This window comes from Sus scrofa, chromosome 9 (genome assembly GCF_000003025.6).
Source record: "Sus scrofa isolate TJ Tabasco breed Duroc chromosome 9, Sscrofa11.1, whole genome shotgun sequence".
NCBI classification, from domain to species: Eukaryota; Metazoa; Chordata; class Mammalia; order Artiodactyla; family Suidae; genus Sus; species Sus scrofa.
The window spans coordinates 130,281,389-130,307,239 of record NC_010451.4 but is presented as its reverse complement, the minus strand read 5'-3'; the positions used below and the strand labels follow the sequence as shown (position 1 = coordinate 130,307,239).

General features: G+C 38.5%; 1 protein-coding gene across 16 annotated transcripts in view; it reads left to right on the top strand.

Moving 5' to 3' along the window:
• RPS6KC1 (ribosomal protein S6 kinase C1) overlaps positions 1-25,851 on the top strand; it is a 230,954-nt gene that overhangs the window by 146,345 nt on the left and 58,758 nt on the right. For 14 of the 16 annotated variants that reach the window (XM_021063836.1, XM_021063841.1, XM_021063842.1 and 11 more), the window contains 4 exons: positions 8,330-8,377; positions 9,604-9,736; positions 20,050-21,636; positions 21,908-21,997. In XM_021063836.1, coding sequence (XP_020919495.1) covers positions 8,330-8,377; positions 9,604-9,736; positions 20,050-21,636; positions 21,908-21,997 — 1,858 coding nt within the window. The remainder of the gene's footprint in view (positions 1-8,329; positions 8,378-9,603; positions 9,737-20,049; positions 21,637-21,907; positions 21,998-25,851) is intronic. The other 2 variants (XM_021063835.1, XM_021063838.1) reach the window with 1 other exon arrangement.

The window sequence follows — 25,851 nt, the reverse complement described above, 5'->3', positions numbered from 1 at the left end:
GAGCGAGGCCTGGGAACGAACCTTCAACCTCATGGTTCCTAGTCGGATTCGTTAACCACTGAGCCATGACGGGGACTCCTGGACTATTTTTTTTTAAATCATTTTTTATTATAGTTGATTTACAGTGTTCTGTCAATTTCTGCTTACAGCAGTGACCCAGTCTCATATATATATATATTATTTTTCTCATTATCCTCTATCCTGTTCCGTCACAAGTGACTAGATATAGTTCCTGGTGGTCTACAGCAGGATCTCATTGCCTATCTGCTCCACATGCAGCAGTTTGCATCTACTAACCCAAAACTCCCAGTCCATCCCATCCCTTCCCCCGCCCTCTTGGCAACCGCAAGTCTGTTCTCCATGAAGTGTGGATTGTTTTTAAAAAGAGAGTAGAGTGAGTATAATCTTATGTATCTGGAACTATGTTGAGAAAAACTGTCTAGTTTGAAGAATTGGGTTTCTCTGTTTTCTCTGACTTCTTTATTATGTTGATCCCATTCTTTTCTGGTATGTTTATTTTATGTGTGAATTCCCAGTAGCATAACTTGCACAATTGAAGTCCATTTATTTGGATTATATCTAGCCAACACAAATAGTACTTCAACACCATTAAGGGAAAGACTGAGTTTTGTCCAGTATGACTATTTCTGTAGGCTTTTCTTGAACGTTACAAAACCTTTTATTAATTGTTCTGGAGTCCTGTGATGTGATTGGCACCAAAGTAGATATAGATAGTCCCTCAAATTACCCAGACAATCCTTTTCTTTAAAGGGATTGGAGTTGAAGGTAATTTTAGAGACTTAACAGACTTTGAATGTCAACGTTTATCTTTTTTTTTTTTTTAAGGGCTGCACCCATGGCATTATGGAGTTCCCAGGCTAGGGATCGAATCAGAGCTGCAGCTGCCAGCCTGCACCACAGCCACAGCAATGCCAGATCCGAGCCACATCTGCGACCCACACCACAGCTCACAGCAACACCAGATCCTTAACCTACTGAGTGAGGCCAGGGATCGAACCTGCATCCTCATGGATGCTAGTCAGATTAATTTTTGCTGAGCTACAACGGGAACTCCTGAATGTCAACATGTAAATTAAGTATCTAAAAAAGTTCAAAAATGGGTGCCATGTAATCCTCACTGAAGGGAACTCTCCACACGTTACCACAATCATTGTGTCTTTATTGCTGTTTATCTCTTTTCTCCAAATACAGTTTTCATTTATTTTCTCCAAATATATTTTTCATGTGTTTAAATAATAATCACCTGATACTTTGATAAACTCCTGCACCTCTCCTATCTCCTATCCTACCACCTCCTATCTAGAGGTGGTACCTGGTTAAATACTGGGCCTTCCCCATTCTAGTTAGCAGAAAGACCCAGACCTATTATAATCAGTTGGAGCTTTTCCTTCTACTGTTGTGAAAGAAGAGTAGGCAAGTCTCATTTTGCTGGTGGAATGGAAGAACGGATGAGGCTAATCCTTAGGGATAAGTTTCCTGCTTCTCCCCTCCCCTTCCCCACCCTTCCCCCAGCTAGGAGCAGTCATTCTATACATTACCATGGGCAGAGATGGAGTCATCTCTCCTGTTAGACCATATGCTAATATAGTGCTGATAAGTAAGTGTGAAAAATGAAAGGGAAAAATACATTAATTGTCTTCTCTCAATAAGGTATGCTAGCCAAGATAATGATTTCATGGCAGTTTTAGTTATAGTACTTGTTTTATCAGGAAATAAAAGATGGTTTCAGGAGCCTTTTTATTGGAAAGACAATTGTATCAAATTAGTACCAAATTAGATTTTTGTCTTTATAAAGGTGAGCAAACCCATGAGCAGTTTTTAAATTGACGTGTTCTAGTTCACAAATGAACAAATTCTGTTTGAGGGTTAAAGAAGCTATTATTTTGTCCTTTATGCTGACAGCTTCATTACAGATTGGCCTACTGTTGGCATTAAAAAAATGTTTGGCTCCTTATGATCTTTGTGCATGCAACTATAATATTAATGCAGCACCATAGCACTGTTCATTAAGAAATGACTCTAAATGAGGTCGAAGCATGTAAATTTGGAAAGATACAGATGTTAAATGCAGTCGTTTCTCTTTGTATACAGCCGTATGGCAAATAATTTCCAAGTGGCTAAAGCTCTTGTTAGCAGGAGTGCTGGTGTGTTAAGAATGGCTCTATAAATAACTTTAAGAACTGAAGTTGAAGGTGCTTCTTTTAAAGACTATTGTTAACTAAACATTATTGCCAAACAGATGGAAAGCATTCACCAGCCTGATGTTTTTAGGTCTAATTATATTATCACCAGCCCTGTACGGCTCAGTTGAAGAGGTGTATCCAGAGGCCAATTTATAATCATTTAGCCAACACCTGTTTGGGAGAAATTGACAGTCAAAGGGCACATTTAAAAAAAATCACATATGTTCTTGTGTTTATTGCCTCAATGTGAACATTGTCTAGTTGCAAACAAACTTGGTAGGAGAAGAAAGTAAATGTAAACAAAGCAGCACTTCTCAGGCATGTTTATCGATCTTAATTTGGCCTTTTTATCTGATCCACTTCATGCTTCATGGATAAGTAACACCAGCAGAGAGAGAGCACGCCTGATTTATTCGGGTGTGTTCTGTTCAGTTGATTAAGAGGCTTCTGGTAGGGAAAAGTTCTTTCCCTGTGTACAGCCTCCTTCACTTTTACCTAGTGAAACATTTTCTATTTCATGTAGATGTAATTATTTAAGTAGGGTTGGAATCTGGTGAGTGGCTTAAGAGTTACAACTTCCTGTGAAAACAAAGGAGATTTAAACGCTGAATGTCTTCACAGTCTCCATAAATGTTTAAGAGCCCTCCTTTATAGAGATGCCTCCCTTTCACTCTTTTTTGTTAATTGATGAAATGCCTTTTTTTGTTTTTTTTTAATTTTTTATTACTCAAATGAATTTATCACATCTGTAGTTGTATAATGATCATAACAATCTGATTTCACAGGATTTCCATCCCACAGCCCAAGCACATCCCCCCACCCCCCAAACTGTCTCTTCCTGAGACCATAAGTTTTTCAATGTCTGTGAGTTAGCATCTGTTCTGCAAAGAAGTTCAGTCTGTCCTTTTTTCAGATTCCACATGTCAGTGAAAGCATTGGATGTTGATGTCTCATTGTACGGCTGACTTCACTTAGCATGATAGTTTCTAGGTCCATCCATGTTGCTAAAAATGCTGGTATTTCATTCTTTTTAATCCTTTCACTCTTGATGTGTTAATTTAACTGTCAAGTTTCAAGTTCTTTGAATGTATTTCCATGCCTTGGAGATTCGAGATTTGTGGTGACTATAGCTCAAGGGGAAATTACAGGAAAATGGGTCTACCCAATCTGAAAATAGTTCAAGCCTGATGATCCTGCTCACGCTTTCATTTTGTGTTTTTCCCTCTTCTGATGTACTTCTCTTTGGGCAGATGTATATATTAGCCTCCGTCTTCTTATCACCCAGTATTAATTTAGAGCAGTTGGCTTCTCTCTCCACCAGTTCACTGCATAATGCAGTGTTGAAAGTTAGCAGTAACTTCCTAACTGCCTTAGGCAGCAGTCTTTTCTTACTCCTCATTCTTGAAGGCTTTTTGTTTGTTATTTGGCACAGATGATTACTCTTATTTTAAGTGTTCTCTTTTCCTGACAGTTGAACCCACTGCATTTTCTGGATTTTGAGGGTACATTTCTCACCATACTTTTGGTGGTTGTTTTCTTACATAGCCTCAGTATTCCAGCTATGTATATGTAGACATAAACAGTATAGTTTAGCTGTTAAAGAGGAAGAACCCTGGAGCCAGATTGCTAGGGTTTAAATATCACCTCTAGCACATCTTATCTTTGTGAGTCTAGGCAGGTTAACAGTTTTATGTTGTTTCCTCATTTGTAAAATTCGTTAATAAAGGGAGTTCCCATCGTGGCTCAGTGGTTAACGAATCCGAATAGGAACCATGAGGTTGTGGGTTCGATCCCTGGCCTTGCTCAGTGGGTTAAGGATCTGGCGTTGCCATGAGTTGTGGTGTAGGTTGCGGACATGGCTCGGATGTTGCGTTGCTGTGGCTCTGGTGTAGGCTGGCGGCTACGGCTCTGATTAGACCCCTAGCCTGAGAACCTCCATATGCCACAGGAGTGGCCCTAGAAAAGGCAAAAAGACGAAAAAAAAAATCATTAATAAAAGTAAACCTACTTCACGGAGCCATAAAAAAAGAATGAAATAATGTCATTAGCAGCAACATGGATGGAACTGGAGATTATCATACTTAGTGAAGTAAGTCAGAATGAGAAAGGCAGATACCACATGATATCACTTATGTGCGGAATCTAAAATAGGGCACAAATGAACCTTCCTACAAAACAGAAACTCTCAGACATAGTGTACAGACTTGTGGTTGCCAAGAGGGAGGAGAGAGGAAGGGGGATGGATTGGGAATTTGGGGCTAGTAGATGCAAACCATTACTTTTAGAATAGATAAACATCAAGGTCTTACTGTATAGCACAGGGAACTATATCCAGTCTCCTGGGATAGGCCATAATGGAAAATAATATTTTTTAAAAAAGAATATACGCATATGCATGGCCAAGGCACTTTGCTGTACAGCTGAAATTGGTACAACATTGTAAATCAATTATACAGTTATACTCCAATAATAAAAAAAGTAAACCTGCCTCACTGGGTTGTTGAATGCATTATGTGATTTAATTCTTTAAACCTCATCACAGCGCCTAGTATAAAGTAAGCATTACATGGTACATTCTCATGTCCTAGCTGTTATCTTTATGGATAATGCTCAGATACTATACAACTTTAGTCTTGACTTATTTTCTAAGCTCCATTCCCATATTGTTGTCTGCCTTCTAAACTTTTACACCTGAATTCATTCACATACATTTACTGAACAGTTACAGGTTATATGTTGGAGGAAAGACAGTTTCTGCTTTGTACTAGTTTTCTATTGCTGCATTACAAATTACTACAAATTTAGCAGCTTAAAAGAACTAAATTTATTATGTCAAAGATCTTTGGATCAGACGTCTGACATGGATTGCACTGGGCTAAAATCGTGGTGCTGGCAGGGCTACATTTTTTCTTGCACACTGTGGGGGAAAAATCCACTTTCAGGCTCATTGAAGTTGTTAGCCGATTTCTTTTCTTTGTGGTTGTAGGACTGTGGTTACTGCCTTTCATCCAAGGGTTGATCTTTGTTCCCAGAAGCTACCTTCTCCTTCTCATGCTTCCTCTGAGCTCCTAGAGGCCTCGCTCTCCAGTGCTTCCTTGTGGACATCTATATCTTAGAGCCAGCAGCAACACATCCCTTTCACACTTTGCATCACTCAGATTTTCCCTTCTGTCTGGCCAGAGACAGTTCTCTAAGGGTTCATGTGGTTTGACTGAGTCCAGGCAGATAATCCAAGGTAATCTGTTTTAAGGTCTGTACCCTGATTACATCTGCAGAGGCCTTTTTGCCAGTAACATAACATATTCACAAATTCTAGAGATTAAGGTATGAACATCTTTGGCGACTATTGCCCTGCTTACAACATGCTGATAAAAAGCTTGAAATCTGGTTGGGATATAGACAAATAATAAAAAAAAAAAAAAAAAAAACGACAACAAAAAAAACCAGATTGAGGAGGCTGATAGTGGGAGAACAAAGGAAGAAAAGAGTCAGTGACATTTGAGCTGAATATAGAAAGATGAGTACTTATTAAGGAGCTGGGTGAACATTTAAGGGAGAAGAGGCAATAACAGTGATAGCAATAATAATAATTGGCTATAGCAAGCACTTTTAAAGATTGTCTCACTAAAATTCTCACAAATGGTAAGTACTATGCTTATCTACCATTATAGCTTCTGCAGATGAAGCTTTACTATCTTCATGTATAGAATGGGAATGGTAAAATTAGCTTACTGAGTAATTGAAAGAATTAACAATGAATACACATGACTAAACCATAGAACATCGTAAGCACTGAAAACATGGTAAGGAAAAGAGAGTAGAGGGTGTAAAGAGAAATACTTAGGAGGTAGAATTGACTAGACTTGGCCGCTGGTTTTGAAGGCGGGGATGGGAGAAATCAGTGACTCAGGAATGTTTTTGATTTGGGGGTTACATGGGTGGCGTTAATACTGTAAGAGGAGAAACAGGGTTTTGTTTTATTTTTAGTAGCAAGAGGGCTTTGGGAAGAAGAAGGGATGAGTTTAGGAGGTATTTATGGGAATATTCAGTTGAAATTAAATGGAGTTAAATAGTATAGGTCACGCACTCAGAAGAGGGGTCAAAGATGCAGTTTTCGCTGTTACGTCAAATTCGTCAGGTCTTCAACTGGTTCCTTATCTTAATTCCCCTGATTCTTCTCACTATTCTTTGATTTTCCCAAGCTTGACTTCTTTTACCTGTGATTCCTAATTCTCTTTAAGTGGTGGAAGAAAAAGCCCTGTGTACAGTATTTGCAGATTCCTGTGATTCAAGTTCTCTTGCCATGACCCATTTCAGACTGTGGCCGCCTTTATACTATAACAGCAGAATTGAACAGCTACAGCAAAGACTGGGTGTGCCTGCAAAGCCTAAAATATTTACATTCTATTTACTTTTTATAGGAAAACTTTGCCAACTTCTGTTACAGTGTCTCCAAAATGATAAAAGATTAATAACATAACAAAGTATATAATATAAATATTAAATATATTTATAAAATAAAAATTATCAATATAAATATTAATGTGGTAGGAGAAGTCCCTCTGTTCACTCTTTTCGTCAAGATGGATTGGGGGGAGTGGGTGGTTTGAGGGGACACTATGAAATTATGGAGGGTCTTGAGGTCATTTTTTAGAATATGCTTTTTCTCTAAATGAGAGAAGCAACATGATATAACTTATACTTTAAAAAGAAAACCCAGCTGTTATTTTGATGATAGATTGTAGGGCAGCAAAGATGGAACCAGAGAAATCTACTGGGAGGTCATTGTTATAATCCAGGTAAGTGTTTCATTCAGGGTGACAGCTGTGGAAGTGGTGAGGTGAGTTCAGATTCTAGATAGTTTTGAAGATAAACCTGGCAGGATTTTGCTGATGGAAAAAGAGGAGTAAAGGATGAGTCCAGGATGGCGAAGCAGCACCAAAAGTGTGCCTTGGGTTGGAGCTTGAGTTATTGAGATCACATTGTAGCAAGTTTTAGGAAGAAAAAAAAATTTTTTTTCTTGACATATATGTTTCATGAGGAAAAATTCTTTTTCTAAAATAATTTTTTGGAGTTCCTATTGTGGCACAGTGATTATGAACCAGACTAGTATCCATGAGATTGCAGGTTTGATCCCTGACCTCGCTCACTGGGTTAAGGATCCAGCATTGCTGTGAGCTGCGGTGTAGCACATGTGGCTCAGATCTGGCATTGCTGTGGCTGTGGCTGTGGCTGGCAGCTATAACTCCGATTTGATCCTTAGCCCAGGAACTTCCATATGCTGCTGGTGTGTCCCTAAAAAGACCTCCCCCCCCCGAAAAAAATTTTTTTCCCTTTTAAGAAAGTTATTTATTTATTTATTTATTTTTATGGCCATATCTGAAGCATGTAGAAGTTCTTGGGTCAGGGATCGATTCTGAGCTGCGGCTGTGACCTATACCACAATTGTGGCAATGAGGATTCTTTAACCTACTGCACTGGACCGGGGATTGAACCCACACTTCCACAGTGACCCAAGCTGCTTCAGTCAGATTCTTAACCCACTGCGCCACAATGGGAACTCCAAGAATTATGTCTTAAAATAAGCCTAGGAATGCATAGTAGTATTTCTAAAATATAGCATTTTTAGAAAGGAAAACTACCTTAAGACTATTTTAATTCTGTGATTTGGTGCCTTAAAAAAAAAATCTATTCATAAATTAACAATTTTGGCAGAGTCAATTTCAGCAATTTTCCCCAGACCTTTAAAGTATAGTTTTAAAAAGCTATGAGTTGGAGTTCCCGTCGTGGTGCAGTGGTTAACGAATCCGACCAGGAACCATGAGGTTGCAGGTTCGGTCCCTGCCCTTGCTCAGTGGGTTAACGATCCGGCGTTGCCGTGAGCTGTGGTGTAGGTTGCAGACGCGGCTCGGATCCTGTGTTGCTGTGGCTCTGGCGTAGGGCGGTGGCTACAGCTCCAATTCTACCCCTAGCCTGGGAACCTCCATATGCCGCGAGAGCGGCCCAAGAAATAGCAAAAAGACCAAAATAAATAAATAAATAAATAAATAAATAAATAAATAAAAAGCTATGAGTTAATGTTTCGTTACATTGTAAATAAATGATTGCTCATGTCTTTTATGTAGGTTTTACTTGTAATGGACACAAGGACAGAGCAGACATTCATTTTGAAAGTAAGTAGAATTTGTATGTTTAATGAATTTAGAAATTTATTTTCAAATTTACTTTCAAATTATTAAATATTTTCCAAAAGAAAATATTTAATTTTTTTCTGGGTGTTTGGGTGTCTTTTATGTTTGCAGTGATCTGTATTTATTTTACATCTGTATCCTTCCATCACAGATGGTAAATGTAGCATATATCGAGTCTTAGGTTATAGAGTATGGAGAAAATAATTTGGGTAAAGTGAAGACTCATTTCATGCTGTTTAATTGTATAGTGTGTGATTTAAATACATCTCTAATACATTTTTTTTATAATTTGTGAAGACCACACACAATCACACCTTTGATTATAATTACAGTTCTTAAGAGCTGAAATTTTGCCTTAAAGTCTTTGTTACAGGTATGTGGGAAAGTGTTATCTACATCCCCTGCCCTGCCTTTTGTCTAAATTCAATGTTGATTCCCTATGTAACTCAATATGTAATTAAATGAATAAGGAAAGAAAAGCCCCTGGATTTTGTAATTTCAAAATTGTATTTGAAGTGAATTGTGATAGTACATATTCTAAAAATATCCTAATTTAAGCATTTCCGCAGCATTCAGAATTAATGAATTTCAGATTAGTTTTCTCTTTTTCTGATACTTTTATGTATCAGCATGGCAGTAGGTCACATTGACATGTACTGGAATAAATTTCTTTTTATGAGTGTACTTTATGACTGACATTACCCCAGATTTTTAAACCGGGGTATGGCACCAGAAACTACACACACCTTGTTCCTTTAGAGAAAACTTAAAATGATCTTTGTACTTTTTTGAAATAGAACTTTAAAATTACCTGTCTAATCTGGGAATACCTTCGGTGTCTCAGGCATTTGAATTGATCTCCTGATGACTACTGCTTTAAAGATACACAGAAGTGAAATAAAACTTAGGAAAAGGTCATAGAGAAACAACTGTGTGTCATCCTGATGACTTAGTTTGAGAGCATCTCTAATAAAAACACTGACCCACGTAATTGATTTTAATGGCAGCTTTGTGGCATCTTCCGTTCTTTGGATTCACGCCAGATGCCATCAGCGGAGCCTCCAGGGACTGAGGGGCATAGAGCAGCAGATGAGTGGTTTCTCTGAAGCCCAGAGTAACTCGGATAGATTAGTTTGGTTGATAAACACAGAGCACAGCAGGCTCCAAAGGCAACTGAGGGTACAACTGACCTTTTTGTTCTCTGTCAGGGTCTAAGGAAAAGCAGTGAATACAGCAGGAACAGAAAGACCATCATCCCCCGCTGTGTGCCCAACATGGTGTGTCTGCACAAGTACATCATTTCTGAGGAGTCGGTGTTTCTAGTGCTGCAGCACGCAGAAGGTTGGTTTGTAGTTTAAATTGTTTATAGAGTGAGGAATGTCACCTACTTAGCAGTTCAGTTTCTATAATGTCCTTCTTGCTTCTGCCGTTTGCTTGAGTGGATAAAACTTATGAAGCACATATAAGAAACCGTTTCCTTCTTCCTCTCTGCTCCACTCCCTGCTTGGAGTTGTGAGGGAGAATGAAAGCCCAGGCGAGCAGCAGATTTCACGGGAGCTATAGGGACATTCTGAGATAGACCTAACTACTCACTCCTAGAATTGGGCCACTGTGATGAGGACTGTAACGTGAGTATGTGCTAAGAGAACTGGGTTTTATTTTAGAAATTTCTCTTGTTCTCTGCTGTAAAGACACATTAATGTCAGATGACAGAATGAAAAGCATCCCCTCAAGAATTCATTAATTACCTCCTTTTTTAGAAGGCGTAGATATTTGCGTAACATTTGACATTACCGAGTTATTCTGATCTGGGTTTTTACGAATACAGCCATTGGCATCACATATGGGTACAAAGCAGAGACACGGTGCTCTGCCTTCAAACTATTTATGAAATTTCAGCCCTTAGTGAAGGGAACAGGTGGCAAGAAAATATGGGATGTTTTGGTTTGTTTTTGCCCTTTAACGCTTGAATTTAAATAGTCTTTTATTTAGAATGAACACAGCATATAAACATAAATCCACATAATAAATATTGCCTTTTGGCTCTTGAGAGGTGCTCTTTAAATAGTAAAAAAAAAAATTAAATTATTTTCCATATTTCATGAAGGAGTTGTTATTGTTTTTACATTGCTGAGAGTAAAGAACTCTTGTGCTTTAGTAATAGGCATAACATTTGAATTTAATGCATTTTCCCAGGAAAATGAGTCATTGCTTTGTGGAGTGAGGTCTCTTATGATAACTAATGTAAGATTTTTGACGGGGGCCATAAACTATTAATATTGTTTATGATGAGGTATAGCACAAGATGACTGCAGATGGAGGGAAGACCCCCATCTGTAGTATTGACTAGGAAATTCAGAAGGGGCTCCCTGGTCTCTCAGGTATTAAGAGAGTTAATTGCGTGTGTGAATTGGATAACTAATTCACCTTTGTTCAGACATTATAGACAGCTTTTATCTGAGGATGCCAGTGCATTACAGACATTATTGAATTAGAGGTCATGTCATCTGATAGCGAAGTACAGCCACCTCTGGTGTGGAACAAAGTAACTTGCATCGTAATAATCCATAATAATTTAGAACAAGGTCAGTAGGAGGAATGTAATTATAGTCAATATTCTATTACCCGGTGTGGATTATTCACGTTGGAGATTATCTGTGGCAAATTTTCAATCCTAGTTTACCTCTGCTATTTGCAGCTTCCTCCTCCTGTTCTTCCTCTTCCTTCTCCACATACTTCACTTTGTTCTTGTGCCGTCTTCTCACCTCCTCTTACACGCCCTCTAAAGCTGGTATTTCAACTGATTTTACTTTACTGCTCTTGAAAATCTTTAAAATCTGCCTTACAGCCATAGACATGTGGCTTTCAAATTTTCTAGTGTTTTAGATTATCTTTACCAAGTCTCCTTTCCTTTATTGTTACCCATGCCTGACTTTGAATGGTCACATGACCATAGAATTTGTCCTGGATTATTTAAACTGGGGGTGGGGGTGGGGGTGGGGAGATCTCTTTTGATTGTTTATTTGTTTATTGTTTAATTTTAAGAAGATTTTATAATACAAAGAAATTATAGTGTAAATAGGGGCTTTGAATTCATTCAATATTCAGGAAGTTTATTGAGCATGTACTATCTGTTAGGCTCACTTTTCACTGAACAAGACAGGGAAAGAGTCTGACCTTTCGAAACTTACATTCTTGTGGAGAGACAAACAGAAAAACAAAAGCGTGATAATGTGGCAAATAATAGGGACTCTACTGATGTTTAACACAGAGAGATCTAATCAAGGATAACTGGGGGGAGTTCCCGTCATGGCGCTGTGGTTAACGAATCCGACTAGGAACCATGAGGTTGCGGGTTTGGTCCCTGCCCTTGCTTAGTGGGTTATCGATCTGGTGTTGCCGTGAGCTGTGGTGTAGGTTGCAGACGCGGCTCGGATCCCGTGTTGCTGTGGCTCTGGCGTAGGCCGGTGGCTACAGCTCTGATTCGACCCCTAGCCTGGGAACCTCCATATGCCGCAGGAGCGGCCCAAAGAAATAGCAAAAAGACCAAAAAAAAAAAAAAAAAGAATAACTGGGGGCTATCTAGACTAGTTTGTCAAGGAAGCCCACTTTAAGAAGGTGACATTTAAGAGGAGTTCTGAATGACGAAATAACCATTTGGATGTAAAGGGGAGGCCCTTTCTAGGAATAGTGATCAGTGTAAGAAATCAAAGGCCAAACAAGCTTGGAATGATTGATGAACAAGGAAAGAGACCATTCAGTTGAAGTCTAGCAGGGGAGGGCAGTAGTGGTACACAAGGCTATTAGAGAAGCAGGCAGGAGCAAGGTAAGAATTTTGGCTTCTATTCATGTGCATTGGGAGACAGCTGCACATTTTAAGCAGTGAAGGGTCTGATTTACATTAAAAAAAATCACCCTGACTGTTGTATGTGGAATGATTATAGAAAGGCAAGAGGAGAAGCAGTGAGAAGGCTAATAAAGTAGTCTAGGGAAAGAGTTCCTGCTGTGGCACATTGGGTTCATGATCCAGCATTGTCTCTGTGGCGGCACAGATTTGGTCCCCAGCCCGGCACAGTGGATTAAGGATCTGGCATTGCCACAGCTGTGGTGTAGGTCGCAGCTGTGGCTCAGATTCCATCCCTCGCCTGGGAACTTCCATATGCCGCAGATGTGGCCATTAAAAAAAAAAAAGGGTAGTCTAGGGAAGAGATGACGATGGCATGGCCTTCTGGCATACTAGTGGAGATGCTTTGAGGGTAGTCCGTGGGACCTGTGATGGGTTTGAGATTAGGGAAAGAAGAATCTAGCGTAATTTCCTGGATTTGGCACGAGCAGTCAAGTAAACTGGATAGTGGACAGTGTGTTATTTTTTACATGTCAGTGGTACTTTCTTTATCACCTCTGTGAATTAGAAGGTTGTGCATATGTCATAAAAGCATCACTTTCATATACGTGAATAGCTGTTACTGTAAAAAGTAAACACTGAACAATTATTTTCTTCATAATATGAATGCTTGAATATTTGTGATTTGAGCTTTAACTTCCCTTTGCTAAAAGAACTATTCACGATTCACACGAGTCTCTTGGACTAATATTCTTTCCATTTTTAATTCATTCAGTTAGAAATATATTGAGTGCTTTCCGGGATACAGGCAGACATGGCAGTGAACAAAACAGACTTGCCCCCATGGAGCTGATAGCATAAAGGCAGAACAGACAGTAAGCAGATACATAGGTAAATATATATGAGGGCATGCCAGGAGGAGGTTGCTATTTTATATAGAGCAGTCACCTTATGAAGAAGGGGACATTTGGCCAATGACCTGAAGGAAGTGAGAGAGGGAGCAGGTTTGGGTATGGGAGGAAGAGTGTCTTGGCAAGAGAGAACAAGTACATAGCCTGAGAGGCAACAGCGCATTTGCTGTATAAGAAACAGTGAGGTCAGTGTGGCTGGAAGAGAATGGGAAGAGTTGGGGCGACAGGGGGGGCAGATCCGTTGTGGTCTTATACGCCCCTTTAAGAACATGGTATTTATTCTGAATAGGAAGGGAGTTTTGGGGGGATATAGAGCAGAGGAGGGACAAGGTGGGGATCACTGTGGTCCCTTGGTGGAAAACAGAATACAGGAGACAAAGGCAAAAGCAGCGATACCAGTTTGGAGGTTGTCGCAACAATCCCGGTGAAATTGATGGTGGCTTGAACCAAGTGTTAGTGGTGGAGGTGGTGGGAAATGGTTGTTAGGTTCGGAATGTATTTTGAAGATAGAACTGACATTCTGTCTTGTGTGACTCCATGGTTGGGGGCTCAAATAACTTAAAAAAATGGTTTCCATTTGCTAAGTTGAGGGAGGTTGTGAGAGGAGTGGATGAAAAGGGAGGAATCAGAGATTTAGTGTTGGATGTGTGAGTTAGAGTAAATTTCCAGGTGGTGGCGAGTAGGCAGTTGGACATGTAAGGCAGGATTTGCACAGAGCTTTAAAATGTTTATTGCTCCTATTAGTGGATTTCTTATTTTAACTCTGCTTGAAGAAGAAAAGATGCAAAAGACAAGTGTGTTCAGTCAGGGCCATGTTAAAACTTGAAGTTCCTAAGATTGGAGATTATGACTCATCATATGTATGTATCTCTCAGCATTTAGAGGAACACTTGGTACATGGAAGGTGCTCAGTGTGTAGCTGTTCGATACTGAGTAAGAAAAGATGAATGACTAGGTTACAAGAAAATGACTGGGATTAGCCTCGCCTCTGAGTGTGAACATGCCACGTAGGTGGGGGGTGGGAAAGTGTCTCCCGGAGGTACTTGGGGACTGGAGGGTTGGAATGGTCCTCTTTTTATTAATTAGTTTTTCAAAAAAATATAAAATTGATATATAAAGAAATAAATTCATACTGGATGGAAGTATATAAAGTAAACATAAAAATTCTTCCTCATTCACTTTAATGCTCATTCCTCTTCTCTGGAAATAGGGGGAAAATTTCCAAAAATTTCCTATTATATAAACATACACTGTTCCCTCCCTACCTGTCTCGTTTTTCAAGACATAACTGATTTTACATAGTGTTCTGTAGCTTAGTGTTTTCCCCATCCTAACAATGTACCGCGGGACGCCTTTCCTCATCAGTATGTGCAGGTGTCCACTAAGAGAAGCAGGACAGTGTAGTGACTACAAACACAGATCCTAGAGCCAGACTATATTAGCTTGAAGGTTGGCTCACAGCTTACTAGTTATGTGACCTTGGGCAAATTATTTAGCCTCTCTGTGCCTGTTTCCTTATCTGTAAAATAGGGATAATAATAATTACATAATAATTATGTAATTCACAGTAATAATCACGTAGGGTTGATGTGAGGAGTAAATAGTCGATACATGTAAAGCGCTCGTAGTGCCTAGCACATGGCAAACACTATGTAAGGGTTTGCAAGTATTGCTATTTATTCATTTTTGAATAGATACATGGTATTTGGTTGTGCAGATTTGCCATAATTAAGTATTCTCTTACCAATTGTTGTTTAAATTGTTTCCAGTGCTTGCTTGTCTCTATATATCTTTGTGTTTTTTTTTTTTTTTTTTTTGTTTTGTTTTTTTGTCTTTTGTCATTTTAGGGCCGCACCCGCAGCATATGGATGTTCCCAGGCTAGGAGTCTAATTGGAGCTGTAGCCGCCGGCCTGTGCCAGAGCCACAGCAACACGGGATCCGAGCTGTGCCTGCGACCTACACCATAGCTTGTGGCAACGCCAGATCCTTAACCCACTGAGCGAGGCCAGGGATCAAACCCGCAACCTCATGGTTCCTAGTCGGATTTGTTTCCACTGTGCCACGACAGGAACTCCTGTTTGTTTGTTTTTTTTTGAGAATTTTTTGCAGGACAGATTTCTTAATGTAGAATTGCTGAGTCAAAAGATGATTTTTGATCCTTGGTCCAACAATATTTTATCATATGTATTAAACTTAAATCCTAATTCTGGTGAAATAAATTGAACTGATTTTCTTTGTAATCTTGCAAAATACCCATAGATGAAAATGTAATGAGAGACAGAGACAGCTTTTGTTAAAACTTATGGATTGCTGGTTTTTTTTTGTGGCTTAAAATGGCTAATATCTACAATTTTATATGCCTCAACAGGACTTAGAAAGGTATCATTTGTATTCTTAGAGTATTAAAAATTGTAAGTATTTTAGGTATTTTCTGTGTTTTATATTTTGTGTTTTAACAATAACAGGATTTTTTAGGCTAATGTTAATAATGTTACAGTAATAATATTGACATTTGTGTAAGTTTGTCTGTTAGACTTGATATTAACTCTGTTACAGAGCTGAGTATTCAGCTTTTGTGAATAAGAAATTCCATTGGGAATAATGTGTTCTTGTAAGTTATGTGATTTTCATGATTTTGTAATTGAAAAAAGTATGTGATAGGACCATATTTTTGTCTCCTTTGCTCCACATTGATCATTAAATCTGACTGGGCACCCAGAAAAGAATAGAGAAGAGCTAAAAGTTTTTTCTCTCTTGAAAGTGCACAGTTTTGTCATTCATATTAATGTACTTATTTAGGCTAGTAATACATTTCATAAAGAAAATGCTAACAGATTAAAAATTTTTATCTAATAATGAAAACAATGGAAATTAAATAAGATGCCGTATTCGATTAACCAAATTGGTAAACTTGCTAATATCCAATATGGATGTGATGCTGTGAAGATGGTACGAATGCACATTACTTGCAGTGGTGGATTCTGGCTCATCCTTTCTGTAAAGCACTCTAATGACACATATCAGAAGCATTAAAGATTTTCATGCTTCCTGATCTAGTACTTTAATTTCTGGAGCTCTGTCCTGATGAAATAATCAGAGATGTTAAGCATTTGTGAGTAAAAGTATACATTATTTTAAGTGTAATAGTAAAAGACTAGCAGCAACTTAAATGTTCGGCAATAGAGGAACATTTAAGTACAGTATAATATCCATCACATGGATATGCTGTATAGCCATTCACATTCATATTCTATGAAATTAGAAAATGTTTGTGATAAGATGTTAGTTGTGAAGAAAATGTCTGAAAATAAATGTGCTAATAGTTAATAGTGTTTATGGGTGATTTGTATATTCCAAAATTTTTGCTGTTCTCCTTGTCCTTTTCCATATTTAAAAAAAAAAAAAAAAGCAACAAACCATGTATTGGTTTTAGACTAAAAAGAAAGTGTGACCAAAAATCATGACATTTTTAGTGTGTGTAAACTTTTCCTTGAAAGATTTTCAAAAAATTTTGTAAAGATGTCATCTTTTTATAACTCAATTTAACAAATATTTATTTAATTCCTATTATTTACCTACTAGAATCCTCTCCTTGCAGTTATGAAGAGCTTGCAGCCTGGTAAAGGAAATAGTGAAAGCATAAAAGTAATATTAATATGAAATAGGATGTTGTAAATGTCGTAAGAGAGATGAAGTGATATAGAGGATTTTGAGAAGATAGGAATTATATCCAGTGAGGGGGTGTACAAAAATTGGTAAAAGAAAGCAAATTCTGAAAGACCCTTCAAGAATGGGTAGGATCTTGGAAGTTCCCATGGGGGCCCATCAGGTTAAGAACCCAAGTAGTATCCATGAGGCTGTGGTTCCGTCCCCTGGCCTTGCTCAGTGGGTTAAGGATCTCTTGTTGCCTCAAGCTGTGGCAGCTCAGATCTGGCGTTGCGGTGGCTGTGGCATAGGCTGGACGCCTCAGCTCCAGTTCAACCCCTAGCCCGGGAACTTCTATATGCTGTGAGTGTGGCCCTGAAAAAAACCCAAAACCAGAAACATGGTAGGATTTTGACAAGCAGGTAGTGGGGAAACTAATAGGAAAGAAAATTCTAAGTGGAGTGGTAGGTTTAGTTTGAGTAAAAGCCCAGCATGGGTTCTATGTGGAGAAATTGTATTCAGATGAAATGTGTTGTGAGTTGAGCGAATGGGCCAAATCATGGGTTTATACTTTATTACTAAGGGTCCAAAGGCCTATACGGAGTTGGTACTTCATTCAGTAGGTGTGGAGGATTTGGGTTCCCGAATGGAGAAATGCCGTTGAGATCTGTCAGATTACACTCATTGCTGCCCAGATTAAATGGGCAACATTTAATATGATGGAGTGATGCAGGAAGAACTGAAAATAGAAATCTAGTTGTAGCTGTAACATTATTCCAAGAAATACAGAGTGGACAAAGAAGTTAAAAGAGGAAGACTTGGGAAATGTTACGGGTAGATCTTATAGGACTTAGAAACTTGTCAGATGTAGGAAGAACAAAGAAGAGAAAACAGTCCAACTTTGGTCCAGAGCTTTTGTGCCTGAGTCGCTCAGAAGTCAGAAGGTGGAAGTGATTTGAGTAGCAAAAAATAAAGACTTTAAGTACATTTGGGTTTAGATTTGAGCAGCTCATTCAGGCAGAATTAGCCTAGCAAGGAACGCTGCTTGTCTTGGAACTTTACTAGGTACTGTTTCTTGCTGGTCATTGGAACTTAGTAGCTACAGATACCTCATTCTGATGAGTTCTTTGACTTAAAAAGCACTGAGTGAATGCCTGTCGTGTATAGGCAGTAGATTTATAAAGCTGGAAAAGATTTGGTCCTGTCCTCACCGTAGTTACCATCCAGGAGAACAGAAAACCAGATGCATCATTTTATTGGGTGTGCATACAGGAATCCCAGCTTCAAGGCAGGCATTGTTGTTAGTGTGGTGCCCCAGTGGAGGTTGTGATAAGAGGAATGTGGTTCTTGTCAAAAGAATAAAAATAGATGGACTCAATGTATGGCTTCTTTGGCGTGTGTGAATTTCAAAGCTATGTATGAATCCTTAGACGTTAGCTTGATTATGGGGAAAGAGAAGACACTGAGTATAATCTAGTGATGACAGAGAGTTAGCTAAGAGAAAATAAGTGGGAAAAGGTGACCACCACAGTGTTCCATGATGCCATGAATTACTGTCAAACCAGGGTAAGACCGTTACCTGGATCACTGGTGGAAGGAGATGTCTGAGCATCCTAGGATTGATATATGACAGCGACTCTCTATAGCATTTGCTCTGTGCTGGGCACAGTATAGGGTGGTTTCTGTGCTTATTGAGTTCCTCTAGATGAAATGCAATGCAATGCAGAAAAGGCTATTTTGGATGCTTCCGTTGACCTTTTTACACATATAATTGACTGCCAGTGATTATTTCCCCTTTGTATATGATGCTTAATAACGACATTAAAAGTGTGCTGAAAAAAATTGCCTTCTCCATATTAGTAGAGGGTTTCATTTTTACCACAGTATTTCCTATTTTTTTGGAAGCTATAGTTATAACCACACAAAGTATGCTTCTATAATTACTATTTTTAAGGTTTCTAACTTAACTATTCTTTCTTTTTGTAGTAATGTTTTTAGTCCGTAGAGCTTTGGTGGGTTTTTGCTACTTATTATAGTTTATTTATTCGAAGATTCTAATTACCAAGGGATGTTGAGATTTTAATTGTTAAAACAATTCAAAAGAAAAATAAGGTGAAATAACTACCTAACAAGCATTGGTAATAAAACAGTGGATTATTTCATCTTTGTTTATTCTTTTTTGTCTTTTTAGGGCTGCACCTTTGGCTTATGGAAGTTCCCAGGCTAGGGGTTGAATCGGAGCTGCAGCTGCCAGTTTACACCACAGCCACAGCAACACCAGATCCAAGCCATGTCTGTGACCTACACCATGGCTCGTGGCAGCATTGGATCCTTAACCCACTGAGTGAGGCCAGGGATCGAACCTGCAACCGCTGAGCCACAGCAGGAACTCCTATTTCATGTTAATTTGATTTTTGTGATTCCTGCAAAATTGATTTTTTTGATTTTAGTTTTTATAGGTTGCTGGTATATCTCAGAATACAGAATCAGAATTTCAGTAGCTTAGCTCATTAATAGCAGCTCAGTTAATCTTCCTCAGTTGCTTTACTTGGTGTACACGTGCTGTGCATGGGAAATGCTATTAATATGTCATTTATAATGGCATAACGGTATACTGGACACTATATACTAGATATATACTAGATATACTAGCATAACGGTATACTAGATCTCCCCTCTAATCCTGGACTAGGCATTTGCAAATACTGTGGTTTACCACCCACCCTTACCCCATAGTATATAATTTTCAGGAGTACTTACTTACGTATGTCCACTTGACCAAGAGGCCATGCTTCATAAATGGATCAGAACATAGCCAGATGCTTCTAGAGTAAATGATACTTAACTTTAAAGTAGACTTTTAGCTGTGAAATTTCATGTTAGTAATTGTTATCACCAGTTTCTCTTCAAAGGAAGAATTAGGTTGTTATTTTAAAAATAATTGATATTAGGAGAGATACTTGAAACTGTACTCACCAGTCAGCAATAATAAGAAGGCATTTTATTTTATTTAGTGTTGTTTTCCACCGAAAAAATGTTATAGACTCTTTGTTGTTGTCTATCCCAAATCCAAGCTCGACTCTTCTTCGGGAAGACAGTATAAATAAAATGCTTCTTAGGGCATACTTGATATTAATGGGTATCATTGATTTGTTTTTGATTATTAGAATAATTTTTGTTTTTCTAATGGCTTCAATAAGTAACCATTAATTTGGGGGTCTTAATTTTTTGTTGTTGTTATACCTGTTCCCAGGTGGCAAACTCTGGTCATATGTCAGTAAATTTCTAAACAGAAGTCCTGAAGAAAGCTTTGACATCGAAGACGTGAAAAAATCTTCACTCGCCGAAGTCCAGCTGCAACAGCCAACTTCCAGTCCTCAGGACAGCAGCAGCTTCGAGTCCAGAGGAAGTGATGGTGGAGCCATGCTTCAAGTCCTGCCTTTGAAGACTAGTCTTACTCCAAGCTCTCAAGATGATAGCAACCAAGATGAGGATGGGCAAGATAGCTCTCCAAGATGGCCAGATTCTGGCTCAAGTTCAGAAGAAGAATGCACTACTAGTTATTTAACATTATGCAATGAGTATGGGCAAGAAAAGATTGAACCGGGGTCTTTGAATGAGGAGCTTTTCCTGAAGACCGAAAGGAATGATGTCCATACCAAAGCTGCTGAAAACTTCCCCGCACACTTTGCCTCTGACAGTGACAGCCCCAGCACACAGCACCTAGCTCACGAGCTGAAGTTCTTTCCAGGGGATGATGGCCTGGAAGCAGTTAGTTCTCCAAGAACATCAGATTCCCTCAGTAGATCTAAAAACAGCCCCATGGAATTCTTTAGGATAGACAGTAAGGATAGTACGAGTGAGCTCCTAGGACTTGATTTTGGAGAAAAATTGTATAGTCTAAAGTCAGAACCTTTGAAACCGTTCTTCACGCTTTCAGATGGAGACAGCACTTCCAGGAGTTTTAGTTCTAGTGAAAGCAAAGTGGAGTTTATAGCTCAGGACACCATTAGCAGGGGCTCAGATGACTCGGTCCCTGTCATTTCTTTTAAAGATGCTGCTTTTGATGATGTCACTGGTCCTGATGAAGGCAGGCCTGATCTCCTTGTAAATTTACCTGGTGAATTGGAGCCTCTGAAAGATGGTGCAGCAGTGGGACCCACTAAGTTCACACAGACTAATGTAGGCAAAGTAGAAAGTAAACTATTGGAAACCCCTGATGTTTTATGCCTCAGGCTTAGTACTGAACAGTACCAAGCACATGAAGAAAAAGGCACAGAGGAATTGCATGACCCTTGCAGGCCTAAATCCCACAGCATAGCAGAGAAACACTATGCACAGGGGGATCTTGGGATGTTATTTGTTGATCATAGTAATACAGGAGACGTGCCTTTGTTACACAGTTCAGATCCTAAGTTTCAAGGACTTGGCCTGGTTGAGTCGGCAGTAACGGCAGACAACACCGAAGGAAGCTTATCCCATATTTCTAACCCACTCTCAGGTGCTAATGAATATAATGTAAACAAAGACACTTTAAAAACTGAAGAAGTATTGCTGTTTACAGATCAAGCTGATGATTTGGCTAAAGAAGAACCAGATATATTTCAGAGAGACTCCGAGACGAAGGGAGCGAGTGTCTTAGCCTTAGAAGGAGACAAGGAAATCCATCAGATTTTTGAGGACCTTGATAACAGATTAGCTCTGAACTCCAGGTTTTATATCCCCGAGGGCTGCATTCAAAGATGGGCGGCTGAAATGGTGGTAGCCCTTGATGCTTTACATAGAGAGGGAATTGTGTGCCGCGATTTGAACCCAAACAACATCTTATTGAATGATAGAGGTCAGGAACTTTTGCAAATGCATTTCTTTTTATTCGCTGTTGCTTCCAATTAACTGAGTAGGCGTTTTATCTTGTAATTAGTATCTTCATTTCCTGTCTAGAGCTTCATTATCAGTGCAGCAAATTCACCCCCAGTAATAGCTTCTAGTACTTAATGATGCCATTATTCTTAATGATACTGTTTTTAGCTACAAAAGGAGTAATTACAGTTCACTTCTGCAGAAAATGGAAGAGAAAAATGTTTTGATTTCTCCTGTCGTTTTGTTTTTAGGACACATTCAGCTAACGTATTTTAGCAGGTGGAGTGAGGTTGAAGATTCCTGTGACAGCGATGCCATAGAGAGAATGTACTGTGCCCCAGGTTAGAGCAATCTCCTAAAATGTTTCACTTGGAAAAGTAGTTCGGCAGCTCCCGTTTCTTTATAGAAGTTGTATTTTCACTGGCAGTTGACAATATGTTGGATCTGGTTATCTCCTTAACACTTTAAAAAAGATACGTTGGGGGATAAAACCATTATATAATCCATAGTATGTGTGTGTGTATATTTGTGTGTGTGTGTGTGTGTGTGTAGCTGTTAAATGGGTTTATACTTTTATTAGACCTGGCAATGAATTAATATAAATGTCTTAACTTCTTAGTATTTAAAAGGACCTTTAAGTATCCTGAACCTCTTTAACTGGATGATTTTTAAGATGTGAGTGAGAGGTCGATGACTGAAAGAGTAAAATTCCTATGGCTAAAAATGGCTAAAATTTGAAATAAAAAAAATATGCAATGTTGTGACGTCAGTGATGAGCCATTGTGGCAGTTCAGAGCAGATTTTATTAAAAGAATTCTTTCCATGTTTGAGGAATTTTAGGAAACCTATTCTTCACATTTTGAAATAACCATGTATTTGACACGACAGATTTCTCTTACTCTTGCTGCATTGTCTTTATTATTATTTTTTTTAATCAGAGATTTATTTCTGGGGGTGTGAGATCCCTTGCTGATAATTACAGGTCTCCCAAGTGTGTGAATTGGATTTGAGTTGAGTTTCTGTCTGTCATTAGTTCCGTTGGGGCTATGTTTGAATCCAAAGTTTGTTCAGCCTTTGCCTGGCATGCAGCCTCTTTGGACAGCCAGAGTTGCTTCACTTCTCACCCCTCTGGCCTTCAGAGGAGGTTCAGGCTGATTGTATTGACATGATCTGCTTAGTTGTTGATGAATACCGTATTGAAAGCTTACTAGCTAACCAGTGTATTATTGATGCTAACGTTGTTTCCCTGCATAATGGGAAATGATTACAATTAGGATTAAAAGAGCTATATTGTTTTTAGTTACAGTCATCATTGTTGAGAATTTATGTCTCTCTTGGGGGATGGCAAAGTTTTTCAATCTGTGAAGCAAATATTCTTAAATTATTTCCAGAAAACAGTGATTTAGATTTTCTTCTTACTCATTTTCTTTCCTCTTTCTTCCCCCCAAATTAGGGTTGTTTGATTTTGTTTCTTCCTGAGAGCTATAAAGCATGCCTACATTTTTTTGTTTCTCTCAAATAGATAATATTATGCTGGCTTTTGAAACCTTATTAGTATTTTAGTTAATGGGATAATAAAAGAAATTTCATAGTGAAATCACTTTATTATGGTTTATCTGGTTTATTTTTTAACAGGCCCTCTTCCCTTCTAATTTGATGGGAATAACATTTTAGGTACTAATGTATATAAATATAGAAGTTAATTATAATGAATTTTAAGGTTTTAGGGTCAAAATTAAATCTGGAAGTTCTTTTAAGTAAGGCCTGTTAAATCCAGAAGTCAAGTGCCGCATAAACCTCACATCAAAGCCGAATGTTTATGGGCAGTTCAGTATTTATAACTAACTTCTTATTTTCTATTTTTCTCCCCTCTTCTCTTTCTTTCTTTCTTTTTTTAATGGAGCACCTGAGGCATATAGAAGTTCCTCAGCCAGGGATTGAATCTGAGCTTCAGCTGCAACCATCACCACAGCTGCAGCAGTGCCAGATCCTTCAACTCACTGTGTGAGGCTGGAGATCAAACCTGTGCCTCCTCTGTGACCAGAGCCGCTGAATTCAAATTCTTAACTCACTGCACCACAGCAGGAACTCTTCTCACTTTCTTACTGGAAACTATCTGTAGGGTTGTACTTCGGCATTTGCAGGTTATTTTTTTTCAAAGTACATACTTTAATATCCATAGCATGTTGACCTCCTAAGAATTTTTATGTATTTGGAATGAAACCATACTTCATTCATCAACAGATACATACTTTCAGTTTTGTGAACTGAAATGCAATTTTATTTACTAGATTTAATATATAGATCACCTTCCAAGTTCTAATTTTTAACCTTTTCCCTCAAATCACAATTCTCATACTTCACCAGCAGGTGGCAGTCTACCATTAATGGATTTTTACTGTCATCTTTCAGGTCATCCTTCACTAACATTTGAAAAAAGCTTTAATCTGAAGAAGGGCTTTGTTTTAATTATTTGTATAAAAGAATTGTACTTTGAAGCTTTGTGAGTTACAAAAGTGTTCTGGTATTATGGCATACATTGAACAGTGTGGGAAGTCTCTTCATTCCTTGGGCCTATTAATTAGCTTTATCAATAGGATAAAACTAAATCAGTAATGACTTTAATTGAAAAGCAATGTAGCATTCTAATTTAGATGATCTTAAAGCTGGAGTTGAGGATCTCGGTTTTAGGTTTGTGTACACCTGCCCATTGCTTGTAATGCAAGGGGAATTGGAGCAAACATTTGTGAATTACTGTTTGTTTCAAAACTGAACAGTAGTGCTGCTGATAAAAATACAGGTAGACTTTACTCGCCTTCTCAAAGGGTTGGGAGCAGTGACAAGATGCTAGTGATTCTGTGCTTAAAAATCACGAATCAGTGAATACAGGGGGACATGGAGGACTTAGTGACCTTTTGCTCTACCCTTTCAAACAGTAAGGGTCGAAGTCATTCTCCCATATCCCCCTTGCCCTCCCATTTCCCAGCCTAAGCTTGGTATTATTGTCGAAGTAACTTTAAAGCATGTTTAGCAGCTGATATTTGGTTAGAAAGTAAAGTTGTCACAAGATTATGATGAGAACGATTCACTTCTGTTTAAACAGCACGCAACCTCTACCCCTACCACTCCTCCCTCCTGGGAATCCTTATCACATATTTGTCCTAAAAACATTATCCACCTGTCCTGTGCTTTATAATATCAGCAGTGTATCTTTTTATCTTGTGGACGATGTGCCTTTATATTTTGAGAAAAATTTCCAGTAACAGATTCGATTTACACGGACAGAAACTTGAGCAAATGCCAAACTAGCAGGGGGGCCATTATTCTGCTCTATAAATAAGTTTAAAAAAGAAAACACACACACAGAAACCTGTGAATCAACATGTTTTGGTCTAATTGAGGGGAAAAGCAAGATAGATAAATTTTGAAATGCAAATGATCACCTTCTGTTATTTAAGTTTAGTTTCTGCCAACTTTGCGATCTTAAATTTTAAAAAGTCGTAGTCATTTCAACAGTGTATACTGCCAAGGATGTCCCATATTCACAGGTTTCTGTAATGAAATGAAGAACTTTTTTTTTTTAAGTTGCCGCTTTTTAATATTAAAGAAAGTAAATTCAACAACAAAAAGACAAAAACCATGGAGCTTTCTCTGTCTACATCTGTGAGAAAGCCAGCAAATAAATGGCTGCAGCTGCAGGCCCATCAAGAGGGTCTTGAGAATACGAATTCACTGATCAAACCCAGTCCTGTTTTCAAAGTAGAAGCCATTCCTTTTAGGCTCACTTTGTGTCTTAGATTATCTAGGATGATTCTCTAGAAAGGTTTTCTTTTAAATAAACATCCTTTATGGTAAATGGATTCCTTTCGTGCCACAGAAACACAGAACGGAGTTCAGGAAGAGGAAGAGCAAAGAAATAGTCCCCAAAGTAGGGATACATTGTATAGCATGACAATGTAAACATAACACTGTCTAGTTTCCATATGAGGGGAGTTTCAGATACTTCGTTAAGAGATGTTTCGACAGAGTCTTCTATTTTTTTGTTTGTGAGCAATTATAGAATAATCTGGAGAAATATGGAATAATTGGCATACATTCGTTATTCCTCTCCAGAGGACTTCCTTGTAGTTAAATTAATTATATCTCTGTTTGTATTTACATATAGACACACCTGTATGTAAAAGACTGTATATGC